At 36.2% G+C, this 17,063-nt stretch overlaps 1 protein-coding gene and 2 non-coding genes across 3 annotated transcripts in view; 2 read left to right on the top strand and 1 right to left on the bottom strand.

The window, feature by feature from the left end:
* The window catches only part of LOC147790657 (uncharacterized), a 54,244-nt gene extending 50,242 nt beyond the window's left edge, over positions 1-4,002 (top strand). Inside the window, exon 2 of the mRNA XM_087127639.1 lies at positions 3,835-4,002. Coding sequence (XP_086983765.1) covers positions 3,835-4,002 — 168 coding nt within the window. The remainder of the gene's footprint in view (positions 1-3,834) is intronic.
* On the top strand, positions 283-354 carry TRNAE-UUC (transfer RNA glutamic acid (anticodon UUC)). The gene has a single exon. It is a non-coding gene; the product is annotated as a tRNA-Glu (tRNA).
* A 4,718-nt stretch (positions 4,003-8,720) lies between the features above and the next one.
* On the bottom strand, positions 8,721-8,793 carry TRNAF-GAA (transfer RNA phenylalanine (anticodon GAA)). The gene has a single exon. It is a non-coding gene; the product is annotated as a tRNA-Phe (tRNA).
* Positions 8,794-17,063: the final 8,270 nt, after the last annotated feature.

Raw genomic sequence — 17,063 nt, 5'->3', positions numbered from 1 at the left:
TATAAAGAATGGGTCATGAACCATAAACTCATGGGAAGATCGTTGATGGAATCGATGCAATCGACACTCCCCTCGATGGGTTGCCAATCAAAGACCTAACATTTTATATTGACTCTTTTGAAGAAAGAGCCACATAATCGAACAACTGGAAACGTCACGGTAGCCTTGAGAACTCTAACACACACAGGGAAGGACGTGTCGAAGAGTTAGCCATTGAGCAAAAGATCATGCTAAAACTCTTCAGCGATCTGACAAAAGACTTCAGGACATCTACACCAAAAATTCATTGTCGTCCAGCGGTAAGGATATCTGGCTTTCACCCAGGAGACCCGGGTTCAATTCCCGGCAATGGAATATTATTTTCTTATATCATTTTATTTTACAGTTTCTATCTTAGACTAAAAAGACTTTTATGAACTTCGTACCTTTGTTATAGTTATGTTATAGATATTTTGTTCAATTTCAAATGGTTAATGCGATAATCCAGTCGTTTTCGAGGTCTCTCTTGTTGAACGACATCATGGTTGAGATGAGCAGGTAATTCAAATGGTTAATGCGATAATCCAGTCATTTTCGAGGTCTCTCTTGTTGAACGAAGTCATGGTTGAGATGAGCAGGTGATTCAAATGGTTAATGCGATAATCCAGTCGTTTTCGAGGTCTCTCTTGTTGAACGACATCATGGTTGATGAGCACCCGAGTGAGTTTGACAAGTTGGGCTGTAAAGAACCACACCTCAAGCCAAGTTCATGTGGGCTTAACAAACTTAAAATCCAAGAACACAACCCCTTAAATGAAAACCGGGATGCTAAGGAATTAAAAAGCTTTATTTTTGACGTAGAACAATACTTGAATGTTACTTGAACTTGCTCATAGGACCTAAGAGTTACGTTGGTCGCAATGCATCTCATGGACGATGCAAAACTATGGTGGCGCTCGAAGGTGAATGGTATAAAAAATGGGTCATGCACCATAAACTCATGGGAAGACTGTTGATGGAATCAATGCAATCGACGCTCCTTCTTATACAAAATTTGGATCAACCAAGAGATAAAACTAGAATTAGATTATGGAACCTTTTTCTAAATTGAGTCACTCCACAATCAAACTTGATCAAGGCTTGATTGAATGACTAAGATGCAATCTACCACAAGAATTGCATAAAACTTAGAAATGACAAAGATATGCTCAAATTTCTACACAGGGGATCATCTCAACTTGAGAAATCAATTTCATTGATCACAAATATGCTTTTACATAATAATGTGTGGGTATTTATAGTCTCCCCACAAAAGAAGTTAGTGGCCGTGATTTAATCTCGATCCCTTTAGATCTCCACAGAAGACGAAGTCAATTTGAGCATTACAAACTTTATGAAATTAAAATAAGAAATAAAGTTTTCTAACCACTCATGAAATGATGCTTGCAACTTCATCCGCTACTTCAACCATGCAAATATTTACTTTTGAATCTCCAAATGGTCTTGACTCAAACGAATCAGCTTGTCACACATGAAATGATGATTGAACCTAGCCTATCCAATTTTGTAGATGAAGTATGAATGCTTGTTGAATCTTCTTGGCCTTGGGTTGTGTAATAGGTCCAGTTGGAACACCGTGATTCTTATCATCATCCCCCTCTTCAAAAGGATTCGTCCTCGAATAAGAAAAATCATCACCTACATCAAAAGGACTTAACTCAGCAACATTGAAAGTAGAATGTACACTGTGATTCTTATCATCATCCCCCTCTTTAGGATTCGTCCTCGAATAAGAAAAATCATCACCTACATCAGAAGAACTCAACTTAGCAACATTGAAAGTAGAATGTATTGAAAATTCTAAGGGAAGATCAATTTTATTGTTCCATGCAATAAAATGAGTCATTTTACTAAATGTCTTATAGAGCATTTATAGTCAAATAAAGAATTAGGAATCCACGCTATCTACAAACACACTCTCAATTGAGCTATCCACGCTAACATTAAAATTAAAATTCATCATTAAAATTATTTACACTAACTCATTGAAATTTTAAAAAGAAATCATCTCTAAGATAGTAAGTTATATTACTTGAATCAGGTGTGGTGAAGGTCGAATAACACCTGACCTTCAAATCTTCAATATTAAGTTCTCCCAACCAAGCTATCCCCGTTAACATTGAAAATGAAAATTCTGAAATTTTAAAAAGAAATAATCACTAAATTTAGATTAAATAGTCAAGTAGTTTTAAAAAGAAATAATCACTAATTTTAGATTGAATATTTAGGTTATGCAAGTTAGTCAACTTGAATTAGGTGCGGTGAGCGTGGATCAAACACATGACTTTCAGATCTTCAGTGATGCTCTCACGTGACTTTCAGATCTTTAGTGACGCTCTCCAAACTGAGCTATCTCCGCTAACATTAAAAATAAAAATTCATCGATTAATAAGATATTTTCACTACTTCATTGAGATTTTAAAAAGAAATAATCACTAATTTTAGATTGAATAGCGAGGTTATGCAACTTAGTCAACTTGAATTAGGTGCAGTGAACGTGGATCAAACACATGACCTAATCACTAATTTTAGATTGAATATTTAGGTTATGCAAGTTAGTCAACTTGAATTAGGTGCGGTGAACGTGGATCAAACATGTGACTTTCAGATCTTCAGTGTTGCTCTCACGTGACTTTCAGATCTTCAGTGATGCTCTCACGTGACTTTCAGATCTTCAGTGACGCTCTCCAAACTGAGCTATCCCCGCTAACATTAAAAATAAAAATTCATCGGTTAAGATATTTTCACTACTTCATTGAGATTTTAAAAAGAAATAATCACTAATTTTAGATTGAATAGCCAGGTTATGCAACTTAAGTCAACTTGAATCAGGTGAAGGGAACGTGGATCAAACACGTGACCTTGAGATCTTCAGTGACGCTCTCCCAACTAAGCTATCCCGGCTAACATTAAAAATGAAAACTCATTAGTAAAGTATTTAGCTAATTCATTGATATTTTAAAAGGAAATAATCACTAATTTTAAATTGAATAGTCACGAGTGAAGTTATGTGACTTGAATCAGGTGCGGTGAAGGTGGATCGAACACGTGACCTTCACATTTCCAGTCTGACGCTCTTAAAACTAAGTTATCTTCGCTAATATTTGAAAAAAAAAATCATAAGTAAAGGTATTTCCGCTAATTCATTATATTTTAAAAAGAAATAATCACTAATTTTAGATTGAATAAAGTTATGCAACTTAATGAACTTATTCAACGTAAACCAAGTGCGGTGAACGTGGATTAAACATGTAACCTTCAAATATTCAGTCCGAACTAAGCTATCCCCACTAACATTAAAAATCAAAATTTATGTGTAAAGGTATTTCCGCTAATTCATTATTCGTTGAAATTTTAAAAATAAATAATAACTAGTTTATTTTTTATGCAACGTAAACCAAGTGCGGTGAACGTGGATTAACATTAAGAGGATATTTTGGAGATATATTTTAATAATAAGTTAGAATATATCTCATATATTTAGGAAGTTGTTAGTATAGATTTGATTGACCGTATATTTTATTTATTTACAAGATTTAGTTAGTTATATATTCTTTTTCTATTTTTAGGTATTAGTTGATAGTTTGTATCCTATTTAAACGTGGTAAACCTGAATGAAGATCATACTTTCGATCCCAATTCTATTTCTATTTCTCATTCTTAACATGGTATCAGAGCACCGATCTTGGTGTTCTTAAATATCAAAATTTCCTTCATGGCGGAATCAGCCAAATCCAGCTCAAATTTTTGGATGTTGATTTAACACATCCTTACTATATTCATCACTCTGATCAGCCAGGATATTCACTTGTTCCAATCAAATTAAATGGAGCAAATTACCAATCCTGGAGTAAATCAGTTATGCATGCTCTTATTGCCAAGAAGAAAATTGGTTTCATTGATGGCACAATTGAGGAACCGTCCCAAGATGCAAATTCAACCGAATTCGAACTATGGAATTAGTGCAACAGTATGATAATATCTTGGTTAACTCATTCCGTTGAAGCAGATATTGCTAAAGGCATTATTCATGCCAAGACAGCTCATCAAGTGTGGGTTGATCTTCACGATCAAATCTCACAAAAGAATGCTCCAACAATTTTTCAAATACAAAACTCGATAGCAACGATGTCACAAGGAACCATGGCACTGTCAACATATTTCACCAATCTCAAAGCACTCTGGGATGAGCTGGAAGCGTACCGCACACCATTTACATGTAATCAACGTCAAATATATATTGATCAACGCGAAGAAGACAAGTTGATGCAATTGCTCATGGGGCTCATTGAGTCTTATAAAACGGTGAGATCTAACATATTGATGATGTCTCCATTACCTAATGTGAGGCAAGCCTATTCATTACTTGTACAAGAAGAGATGCAGCGTCAGGTAACTTCTGAACCTACTGAGAATTTCTCGATTGCATCAGCAGTGCAGAAGAAAACAATATATTCAAAATTCGCCAAGGACAAATCGTGTGAACACTGTAATAAAAGTGGTCATACAATCAATGAGTGTCAAATTCTTAAGTTTCACTGTAAGTTTTATGATAGAAGGGGCCATACAGAAGATCGGTGTCGACAGAAAAATAATTCTGGAAGGACAAGACAAGTCAATCAACACAATAATCGTGGATATCGATCATCTGCAAATATGGCCGATGTTTCACAGTTGAATACAGAAGAACAGTCACCTAATTCCATTCCAAATTTTTCTTCTGAGCAATTACGACAGATAGCACAAGCCTTATCTGCAATCAATCATCACCCTTTTGGTAATTCTGACAATCACATCAATGTTGCAGGTTTGTTTCCCATATCTACATTATCTATTAACTCTGCGAGTTCTAATTCATGGATTCTCGATAGTGGAGCTACGGATCATATAGTATCAAAATCTTCTGTTATGACTGAACCAAAGGCTGCCATCATGTCTACAATAAATTTGCCTAATGGAGAGACAGCACGTGTGTCACATACGGGCAATATTTCCCTTAGCCCTAACCTTAAATTAAACAACGTTTTATGTGTGCCTTCATTCAATTTAAACCTAATGTCGATCAGCAAACTTACCAATAACTTGAATTGTTATGTCACCTTCTATCCTGATTCTTGTGTTATGCAGGACTTGGCTACGGGGAAGATGATTGGCTCGAGTAAACAATTTGGAGGTCTCTATCATATTTCTTCATCTCCAATCAAATCTTCAGCTCATCAAGTATCTCAGTCATCTGATTTGTGGCATTTACGCCTAGGTCATCCTTCTTTTTCTCGTTTTAAATTTCTAGCTGATCAATTGCATCTTAATAATGCGAGTTATTCTCATAATTGTAGTATCTGCCCGTTAGCAAAACAAACTAGGTTGTCTTTCCCAAGAAGTTCAATAACAACCCATTCTGCCTTTGATCTGATACATTGTGATGTTTGGGGACCACATAAAATTTACTACCCATTCTGGTTTGCATTTTTTTCTCACTATTGTTGATGATTTTACTCGATGTACTTGGGTTTTTCTAATGCAACATAAGTCAGAAGTACATCATTTGTTAATGAATTTTGTTAAATTCGTTCAAACTCAATTTCATACTACTATCAAGATAGTTCGATCAGACAATGGGACTGAGTTTCTATCTTTGCAACCATTCTTTACTTCTTGTGGTATTGAATTTCAGCGCACTTGTGTCTATACTCCACAACAAAATGGAGTCGTAGAACGTAAGCATCGCCATATCCTAAATGTAGCTGGGTCTCTTCTTTTTCAGTCACAGGTTCCACTTAATTTTTTGGGAGAGTGCATTTTAACGGCTGTTTATCTTATAAATAGAACGCCATCACCATTGTTATCTAACAAGACACCCTTTGAAACACTCTACAAATGACCACCTACCTTTCATCATCTTAAAGTTTTTGGTTGTAAATGTTATGCAACTAGAGTACATCTTAAGCAAAAATTTGAACCTCGGGCAATTCCTTGTGTTTTCGTAGGATATCCTTGTGGTCATAAAGGTTACAAGTTGTATGACATGCAATCTCACAAATTCTTTATCAGCCGTGATGTTAAATTTTGTGAAGATGATTTTCCTTTTTCATCAGCTTCACAAACTTCGACATTAGCTCCTTCGACTCCTGTTGTACCACTTCATGATCCATCCTACTCAAACATCCATCCTCCACCTTCTATTCCTTCACCTCCTATTCCTCCTTCACCTCCTATCCCTTCACCTACTACTTCGTCGTCTCCTCCACCATCTTCAGATTCGCTCACTAATTCCAATCCTATCCCACCTGATATATCAGCTCCACTCCGACGTTCTACTCGTACTAAACAACCTCCAGCTTGGCGTAAGGATTATGAGATGTCTTCTGGAGCCAATCATTTAACCTCTAGCTCAAGTCTCGGCACTGGCACCAGGTATCCCCTTCATCATTACCTTTCATTCTCTCATTTTTCTCTACTCAACGTGCTTTTCTAGCTCTTATTACATCCCAGACAAAACCTAAAATCTATGACGAGGCAGTTGGCGACCCGTTATGGCAGCAGGCTATGAATGATGAAATTGCAGCTTTGGAACGTAATCATACATGGTCTCTCGTTCCTCTACCACCTGGTCATATAGCTATTGGTTGTCGTTGGGTGTACAAAATTAAATACAACTCTGATGGTTCTGTTGAACGTTATAAAGCTCGACTTGTAGCAAAGGGATACACTCAGGTTGAAGGTATTGATTACACAAAAACATTTTCCCCTACAGCGAAACTTACTACACTTCGTTGCTAGGCATTGAATTTTCTCGATCTAGAAAAGGAATTTTTATGTCTCAAAGGAAGTATGCTCTAGACATTCTTCAAGACACAGGTCTTATAGGAGCACGTCCAGTAAAATTTCCTATGGAGCAAAATCTGAAACTTTCTTTAACTAAAGGAGAGAAGTTGAATGATCCAAGTAAATACAGACGGTTGATTGGCAGATTAATATATTTGACCGTTACTAGGCCTGACATAGCTTATTCAGTTCGTATGCTTAGCCAATTTATGCATGAACCAAGAAAACCACATTGGGAGGCAGCTCTTCGAGTTCTAAGGTACATCAAAGGCACTCCTGGTCAAGGACTCTTACTGCCATCTGGAAACAATTTAAGATTACAAGCATATTGCGATTCTAACTAGGGTGGTTGTCAAACTTCCAGACGGTCTATTTCTGGGTTCTGCATTTTCCTCGGAAATTCAATTATTTCTTGGAAGTCTAAAAAGCAGACTAATGTGTCCAGATCATCAGCAGAAGCCGAGTATAGAGCTATGGCAAATACTTGTTTAGAGTTAACTTGGTTAAGATACATTCTTCAAGACTTGAATGTTCCACTGTCCGAACCAGCATTATTATATTGTGATAATCAAGCAGCATTACATATAGCAGCCAATCCAGTTTTTCACGAACATACGAAACACATTGAAATAGATTGTCATATAGTTCGAGAAAAGTTACAATCTGGAATCATCAAACCGTGTTATGTTTTGACCAAAATGCAATTGGCAGATGTTTTTACTAAAGCTTTGGGAATACAGCAGTTTGACTTTTTGAAGGACAAGTTGGGTGTGATCGACATACACTCTCCAACTTGAGGGGGAGTATTAAGAGGATATTTTGAAGATATATTTTAATAATTAGTTAGAATATATCTGAGATATTTAGGAGTTGTTAGTATAGATTTGATTGACCGTATATTTTATTTATTTACAAGATTTAGTTTGTTATATATTCTTTTTCTATTTTTAGGTATTAGTTAATAGTTTTTATCCTATTTAAACGTGGTAAATGTGAATCAGATCATACTTTCGATCCCAATTCTATTTCTATTTCACATTCTTAACAATTAAACATGTAACCTTCAGATATTCAGTCCGAACTAAGCTATCCCCGCTAACATTAAAAATCAAAATTCATGTGTAAAGGTATTTCTGCTAATTCATTATTCATTGAAATTTTAAAAATAAATAATAACTAGTTTATTTTTTATTGAATAGTCAGCTTATGCAAATGGAAACAGGTGCGGTGAACGTGGAGATTAAACATGCGACCTTCAAATCTTTAGTTTGACACTCTCCCAACTGAGCTATCCCCGCTAACATTAAAAATAAAAATGCATAAAACTATAAGGTGCGATGAATGCAGATTGAACATAATACCTTCCAATATTCAATTTGATGCTCTCCCAACAAAGCCATCCTAGATAACATAAAAAATAAATAATCACATGTTTTAGATTGAATAGTAAAGTTATGCAACTTAGTCAACTTATGCCAGTTGGATAAAAAACGTGACAGATCTTATGCTAATTCATTGAGATTTTAAAAAGAAATAATCGATCTTCTGCTAATTCATTGGGATTGAGATTTTAAAAAGAAATAATCGCTAATGTAGTGAACCTGGATCAAACGTTACCTTTAAATCTTCCTTCTACTAATTAATTGAGATTGAGATTTTAAAAAGAAATAATTGCTAATGCAGTGAACATGGATCAAACGTTACCTTTAAATCTTCAATATGACCCTCTCCTTGAGCTATCCACGCTAATATTAAAATTGAAAATTCATAAGGTATTTCCACTAATTCATTATATTTTAAACATAAATAATCACTAATTTTAGAAAGAATAGTCAAATTATGCAACATGAACAAAGTGCGGTGAACGTGGATCGAACACGTGACCTTCAGATCTTCAGTCTGACGCTCTCCCAACTGAGCTATCCCCACAATCATTGGAAATGAAAATTCATCATTAAAGGTATTTTCGCTGATTCATTGAGATTTTAAAAAGAAATAATGACTAATTTTTTATTGAATAGTCGGTTATGCAAAAAGAAACAGGTGCGGTGAACGTGGAGATCGAACACGTGACCTTCAAATCTTAAATCTGACGCTCTCCAAACTGAGCTATCCCCACTAACATTAAAAATGAAAGTTTTTAAGTTTTAAGTAAAGGTATTTCCACTAATTAATTCAAATGTTAGAAAGAAATAATTACTAATTTTAGATTGAACTAACATTAAAAATGAAAGTTTTTAAGTTTTAAGTAAAGGTATTTCCACTAATTAATTCAAATGTTAGAAAGAAATAATTACTAATTTTAGATTGAATAATCAAATTATGCACCGTGAACCATGAGTGGTGAACATAGATCGAACACAAGACCTTCAGATCTTCAATCTAACGCTATCTCAACTGAGCTATTCACACTAACATTAAAAATGAAAATTCATCAGTAAAGGTATTTTCGCTAATTCATTGATATTTTAAATAGAAATAATCACTAATTTTTAATAAGATATTCAAGTTATCCAACTTGTATAAGGTGCGGTGAACTAGAACACGTTAGGTATTTCCGATAATTCATTGAGATTTCAGAAAGGAATAATGACTAATTTTAGATTGAATAGTCGGGTTATGCAACTAGAATTAGGTGCGGTGAACGTGGAGATCAAACACGTGACCTTCAAATCTTCAGTCTGACGCTCTCCCAACAGAGTTATCCGTGCTAATATTAAAAATGAAAATTCATAAGTAAAGGTATTTTCGCTAATTCATTATATTTAAAAAAGAAATATCACTAATTTTAGATTGAATGAGCAAGTTATGTTTTTAGATTGTATAGCCTGGTAATAAACTTGTATTAGGTGCGTTGAACGTGGATAAAACACGTGTGACCTTCAAATCTTCAATCTAACAATCTCCCAACTGAGCTACTCTTGCTAACATTAAAAATGAATATTTATCCGTAAAGGTATTGGGTACGCTTCTGGAAATTCAACAAAAGGTAATAGTATTAGACCGAGATGCCAGATTTAAATCTCGCTTCTGGAAAATTCAACTAAGGCATTGGGTACGCAGTTATAGTACGACATTCCACCCATAAACAGATGGTCAAACAGAAGTGCTCAAGCAAATATTGGAAGACATGTTGAGGGTATATGTGATGGATTTTGCAGGAAGCTCGGATAAGTACCTACCCCTTGTGAAATTCACTTATAATAATACGTGCCAAGCCACCATACAAATGGCCACATACGAGGTTCTCTATGGACGAAGATTTCGATCCGTTATCTTTTGGGAAGAAGGGGGGCAAACGACAACTATTGGGCCACAGTTGGTGCAAAGTACCAACGCCGCAGTCCAGAAGATTAAAGCTAGGATACAAACCGCACAAAGCCGAGAGAAAAGCTATGCAGACCTAAGGCGCAAGGACATGGAATTGTAGGTAGGGGATCATATATTCCTAAAGGTAGCACCCCATGAGAGGGGTGCTCAGGTAGGGTAAAAAGGGGAAGCTAAGCCCTAGGTTTAATCGTCCCTTTGAGATATTAGAAAGGATTGGATCTGTGGCCTATAGAATCGGGCAATGCCCAAACTTGTCTGCAGTACATAATATCTTTCATGTATCCATACTACGGAAGTATACCCTAGATCGTTTGCACGTACTAGCTCATGAAACTCTCTTCTTGAGAGATGACCCAACGTATAAAGAAGACCCGATTCAAATAATAGACAAGAAAGTCAAATGATTGAGAAACAAGGAAATCTCTCTTGTTAAGGTCCTATGGAAGAATCATAGAGTAAAAGAAACCACTTGGGAAACAGAAGGCAAATAAGAACCTTGTACCTTGACCTATTTTAGAATAAGCACTTTCGATGACCGAAAGTTTTCAAAGGGGAGGAGAATTTGCAACACTCAAGGTCTCCAATAAGAGAGTGTATAATCCCTACTAGGTTGTATCTAGAAGTAAACAACAAGTAAAATTGAAAAAACATTGAGAAAATGGTACTTTTTCTAATTTGTATAAACTTCCCCAATCATTAAATTTTTTATAGAATAAGAATTACAAGTTGCTTAAAAAAGGAAGGCTCCGATCGGAGAAGACTTTTTTGGCAGAAGATTCAGAAAAATGAAGAATGAAATTATAGAAATTCTAGATGTTTCAATGGTAGTGGAAAATCCGTCTATAAATTATGAATAAGGGTAGACTATTAGGGGCAAGAAGCAAGCTTAATCGAGTACCCAATCGAGAGATACAAGTTTTTTGTTTTGGGGTATCGTGTTCATGGGTTTACCTAGAATTCGAGAACTATAGTCCACTATTCATTTACAAACTTGTTCCTGCACCTTCTAAATAAGTTTACCCATAAGTTTGGTGAAGGAAAGAGGTCCTCAAAGTGCTAGTAGGTTTTCACACGAATTAGTCCACGTTAGGTTACCTTCTAATGTTTTCCTAAGCTAAAACTTCAACTCCTAAAGCCTAACCCATGACATTATGTATAAACCTAGGTTCATCAATAATCCATGTACCAAGTACCTAGAACTATGTGAATAACATGCTAAATAAGTTGCTAGGATCCATACCCATAAGTAACCATTATCTGCATTACGATGTGTACTAAAAGGCCCCTATTCCTCTTTAGGTAGGATGTCCTACAATATGTATCATGATTTGGATGTTATGATAGGCCTACCTTTCCCATCAGCTAAACGAGATGTCCTGCACCACGATTTACCAGTAGGATTACATGATTATGACGACACCACTCATGTGTTCATGAGGAGAAAATTGAAGGTTATTTTAGCGGAAGGTTTTCAGAATCAGTATATGATACATGACACGATGACCTCTAAGTTCTAAGATCCTGAAAACATAACAAGAAGTAATATCCTAGCTTAAGGTCGCGATTAAGAACCCACGAGTAGGCTACTTACTAAGTTTTACTCACTCCATGTTTATCATTTTTTTTTCAAATAACTAAGAGTTGGTCGTGGATGAGAGTGGACTTTGGAGTGTGGGCCAATGACTAACCTCTATTTTTAATCTAGTATTTTTTTGTTCTTCTTTTGAGTCTACTTCTTATTTTATGTTTATAACGAGTATGTATATGTAACACTCCAAAAAATGAAGGAAATTAGCTCCCATAAGAATAAGCCACTCAGGAAAGACCCAAAGAATAGAAAGGAAAAAAATTAAAGGATGAAGCAAGAACAAAGAACTTAGTCAAGTCACTCGTGTACCCTAACAATTGATTTCAAGGAGTTAAAGTTCTTTTTGAAAAGGATTGGAAAGGAAAAAGTAAATGAAATGGGCAAAAAAGTCATTTTATCAATTATCAAGAATCTTTCTGGATTTGTAATTCCTTATCTAGAAGGAATCTCTAGATTCAAAATAAGCGAAAAATGATAAAAAACAGGGATGAGGAATTTGTAGAAAAATTATGGATTTTTCGAGAAAAATAATAATAAAATATTCGAAAAGTGGCAAATTACTAAAATACCCCTAGAAGAATGGATTATTACAGAAATGCCACTCTAATTAGAATCAGAGCATCTACCGTGACCATCCGAGCAAAATCCTTCGAACACAAATTTTAATCATCGGATCTCCTCCAAAATTTGATATGATCTAGAACGAACACGCACGAATCATCACATCCAACGACTAGTATTCAAAGCCAAGGTCGGTAAGGCTATGATCGGAGTTGATATCTCTGAAAAATTATCCTGAAAGTTCGATCTCTAAATAACGAAGATTCTGGAGCTCTTAATGTCGGTTTAAGCTCCTCCTATAAAGTCTGAAGTAGGAGCAACAATATGGAATAAGAATCGAGAAAGGTCGATCCCCCAATCAAAGGCAATAAGCGTTTAGATTGTGGGTCTCCTACTCTCAGATTTCTGTCAAATTCGAGAGCAATCCTCCACCATTTCTCTTCAAACTTATAAATAACGAAGAATCTGGAGCTCTCAATGTAGGTTTAAGCTCCTACTATAAAGTCTGAAGTAGGAGCAACAATACGGAATAAGAATCGAGAAAGGTCGATCCCCCAATCGAGGGCAATAAGCGTTTAGATTATGGGTCTCCTACTCTCAAATTTCTTCCAAATTTGAGAGCAATCCTCCACCATTTCTCTTGAAAGTTATTCCTAACATTTCTCAACAAGATTACCCACAAGTTCTATGAAAGAATATAGTGCTAAAAGAGCCTAGAAATCATTCCCCCAATTCAATCAACCATTGAAGAACTTCAAGAAAAACATGAAAATCCAATCCGAGGATACATGATGATTCGTCGAGCAAGAATGATTCCAATCAGTTTCTACACCTCCAAGGAATGCTTCCATAGAAGACCACAAAGAAAAGTAACCTCGAGAGGTGTCGAATTGAAGGAAATAGGTTTCGAAATTAAATTGGGGATAAGAGTCGAATTCCTATCTACGATCTCTTTTCCTTCAAATTAAGGATCCTCTAGCTTCAGAGGAAGAAGTTGAGTAAACTTGATGAAGGAATCGAGAGAGGAGACATCGTAAAACAAGCTACCCAAGAGATCAAAAAATCTGGCATTTCGAGTGAGTTGCATACCGAGAATGATTTTTGGAAATTAACGTCTTACATTCAAAGACGTTCCTCCAAACCAATTCCTTTAGCCTGAAGAAAGGATATGGAAGAGGTTCGATGAAGAAATAGGGCCTTGAAACCCCTAGAATCGGCTACTCAATAAGAAATCTTTTGTTTTATCTCCAGCGATAAATCAGATTTTGGATGAACTTTGGAAGCGAATATCTTAGGCTACGATCCACGAGAAGGTATCAAATCAATCACTAGCCCCTTCCTTATAATACCCATCTTTAAGTTTCACAAAGAAATTGAGGAGAGAAACGCTGTAAATGTGACTGTACAGGCCGAGTTTCAGATGGCGGCGACGCGAAAAATGCGCATCTTCTTCCTGTTCAGAGGAAGAAAACGATGATATGGCCAGTTCAACTGAACTGTCCAAGTCAACTCAAAATTTGATCTTTTCTCGAGTTTTCTCAATTTTAACCCCATTCTAGACCGATTCTCATAGAAAATCTTATAGTTTCAGAAACTAGACACAATAAGGAGTACGTGGAAGGAAATTTTGAAGTAATTTAGATACTGGAAGGTCAAGAATGGACGTCCCAAACGTCGACGACGAGGCAAGTAGCCACCTTGGATTTTTTGTTAAGAAATACTTGTAGAAATCGCTTGGATTTTCATATGAACCCTAAACCAAGTATGAATTAAGGATATATGAAAGAAAAACCCAAAGAACCGTGAGTTAAGACCCTGAACCAATCAAATAGCTTGAGATTTAAGTAACGTTAAAATAACCCACTATATGAGCTCCGCTGCCTATCAAATTTTAATACTGAGTATATTATAGTATGTTGAGGCCAGATATGAAATTTGGTGGTCATTGGATAATGATAAGTAGGTAAACCTAGAAACAGTGTAAAATGACCATAGTACCCCTAAGGTAATTTACCTTCGGTTCATGACCTAGATGACCTTCAAATGCTATGAAATTCATCGGTAGATCTTATTTTATGAAATGTTATATGAATCCATATCCCAAGAGGTTATATAAGGTAATGAAGTTTGGGAGTTATTGGAAAACTTTAGTTAGCGAAACCAAGATATGGGAGAAAATGCTCATCACGATCCATATGACCTTTGCCATGAAGCACGATGTTTAGAAGTTTTGTAGTCAATGTTGCCAATGTTTGCTGCACACAAAAAAAAAAAAAAAAAGATAGGGATGTTAAATTTTTAAGTCACTTTTGGAATATTAAGTCATAAATTGGGTAACAAAATATTAGGAGCATTGCTTAGGGCTATTATTTATAAGAATATTAAGTCATAAATTGGGTAACAAATTATTGTTTTCAACTACATGTCATCTTCAGATTAACGAGCAAACTAAGGTGGTTAATAGAACGTTAGGAGCATTGCTTAGGGCTATTAACAACAACTCTTTAATAAACTAAAATCATACCATCAACATACTTAAACTATATAAAACTTTCTCGCCTCCCCTATTAAGTTTAGCGCTCCATACAAACTGAATTAAACAGAGGAATCCGCATCTTCATCATGTAAAATTGATGGAATAGGAAAGAGAATAAGGAAATAGAGAGTTCTCCCGGTTTGTTGCCGTTCGTCAATGGAAGTTCCCTTCTCTTGAGCTCTCACGTTCACCTCTTTGCCCTAATCAATCCTTGTTGGTCTCCTTTTCTTTCTGCTGTCAACAGTGACAATGGAACTTCAAGCCCATTTAATCAATCCTCTTTGTACCTTATTGTTGACCGAATCGGATGCATTCCAGGCCTTAATTCTCTCTCAGTCACCCGGAGACGAAAGAATGATTAGATCCGAAGTTTACGAATCGAAGAGAAAGTGGATCTGAGTTCTACACGCTTTCATTTTTAAAAGCTTCGCTTGCCTACGACACTTTATTCAGGATGTGCAACAATACGGTCATCTCTCAGCTGTGTATAGAGAATTCCTTGATCATTTCCTTGGCGGGTAACACAAATGAAATCGTTTCCCTGACCGCCCATCTTATGAGTCAATTCTTGTCTTGTTGGTTTGTTGTACTATTCTATACCTCTCTCGATTGATAGAAAGACGTTCGGGAGCTGGCAGGGCCTATCGTGAGGGAACTTTCCTTTTCACGGTAGGCAAAGGTAAAGCGGGAGCTGCATATATCCACGGTGATCAAGGCAGGGCGACTCCTTCTTTAAAAGAGGTTGGTTTTATCGAAACTGTTAGATCCGCTTTCGTTAAAGAAAAATAGTAGCTCTTGGTTTGGCCGATGTTGATTCGTATGGCAATGCCGACTCGACTTAGGATGAGGATTTCGCTTTTCATACTGCTGCTATGAGCCGAAAGAGCTGGTAAGCTATCTCGCTAAACGAAAGGAAAAAGCACGTACGCGTTGACCTCTTTAGAACCGGTTGCTTCCTCTTTTTGTTTATATATTTTGAGAAACTTGCTAAGCCCGCCTTTCTTACCAGGTGTGATTCAATCTTTCAGCTCAAACTTTCCTATCGTCCGACGGAAAAGGTAGGAGTACGACTTCCTTTTTCTTTTCTTGCCCGAGCCAAGGGATCATTCAGTTTCTACAAAAAAATTCGCTATCTATTAGTTGCCGTAATCGAATGTATTTCTCATTTCATGTTAGCTCCTCCAAAAGCTTCTTGGTCGATAGGAGCAATTGGATCCTATATGATGTCTTCCTAATCTTGTGGATAACTTCGACTAGTCCATAGAATTTTCGCACCAGTCTTTGGTTCTTGTTGCTTTGAACTCAAAGTTGATCTGACCTTAACTTATCATAACTCTCTATTTGCTTTGAAATTATCGTTGTAGACCCTTCTCTACATTCGTCTGGATGGTATTTTTGCGTGAACATGTGTTGCTTTAGTGGTTTGTTTTTGTCTCCCTTCTTCAGTAGAGGGGTTGGCTTGGTGGCTTTGCCAAGCATTTGAGTGATCACTGACAAGAGCCTTTGCAGGTCAAATAAACCCGACTGTGACCATGCCATGTTGCTATTTGTAGAATTCAACTAGCTTAGGCTGAGCCGCATGACATCTATTTCTTGTAGGCGACATAAAACTAATCTTGTGATTTATCTCTCTTGGTGGGGTTAAACCCAATATCTGACCTTCTTGTTTTGGGTCGTGGTGTTCATGTAGTGGCAATAAAGTTTTTGTTGAGGATGGAACACTTGAGCTCCCCCTTTTCAAATACAACAATGGCAGCAAGTGTAGATTCATCATGGCTAAGATTCTTTCTCAACTATACTATCGTCATCATTTTCACCCCTCTTGGTTGATGGATGTTTGTTTGAATGATCGTTGGGTTAGACTCCATTACTACTAGGCATTTTTCTAGGGGCATGTACATGACTTTGTGTTCTTTTGTTGGGTTGTTGGTTTATTTGATAACCTTTGTGTATTATAACTATTCAACTTTTCGTTAGAAAAATATATTTTAGTAGAAGCTAAAAATAATTAGTATACAAGAAAGGGCATTTGGTTTAGTGGTATGATTCTCACTTGGGGTGCAAGAGGTTTTGAGTTCAATTCTTGAAATGCCCCTATGTCTAAATCTTTTCTTATCTAAGAACTTCATATTTGAAATCAACCTAACTTCATATTCGACATTTTACACTTACCATCATGCTCTT

Source organism: Cucurbita pepo, chromosome 10, assembly GCF_057944985.1.
Source record: "Cucurbita pepo subsp. pepo isolate OVF chromosome 10, ASM5794498v1, whole genome shotgun sequence".
NCBI classification, from domain to species: Eukaryota; Viridiplantae; Streptophyta; class Magnoliopsida; order Cucurbitales; family Cucurbitaceae; genus Cucurbita; species Cucurbita pepo.
This window is presented reverse-complemented; position numbering and strand designations above follow the sequence as displayed.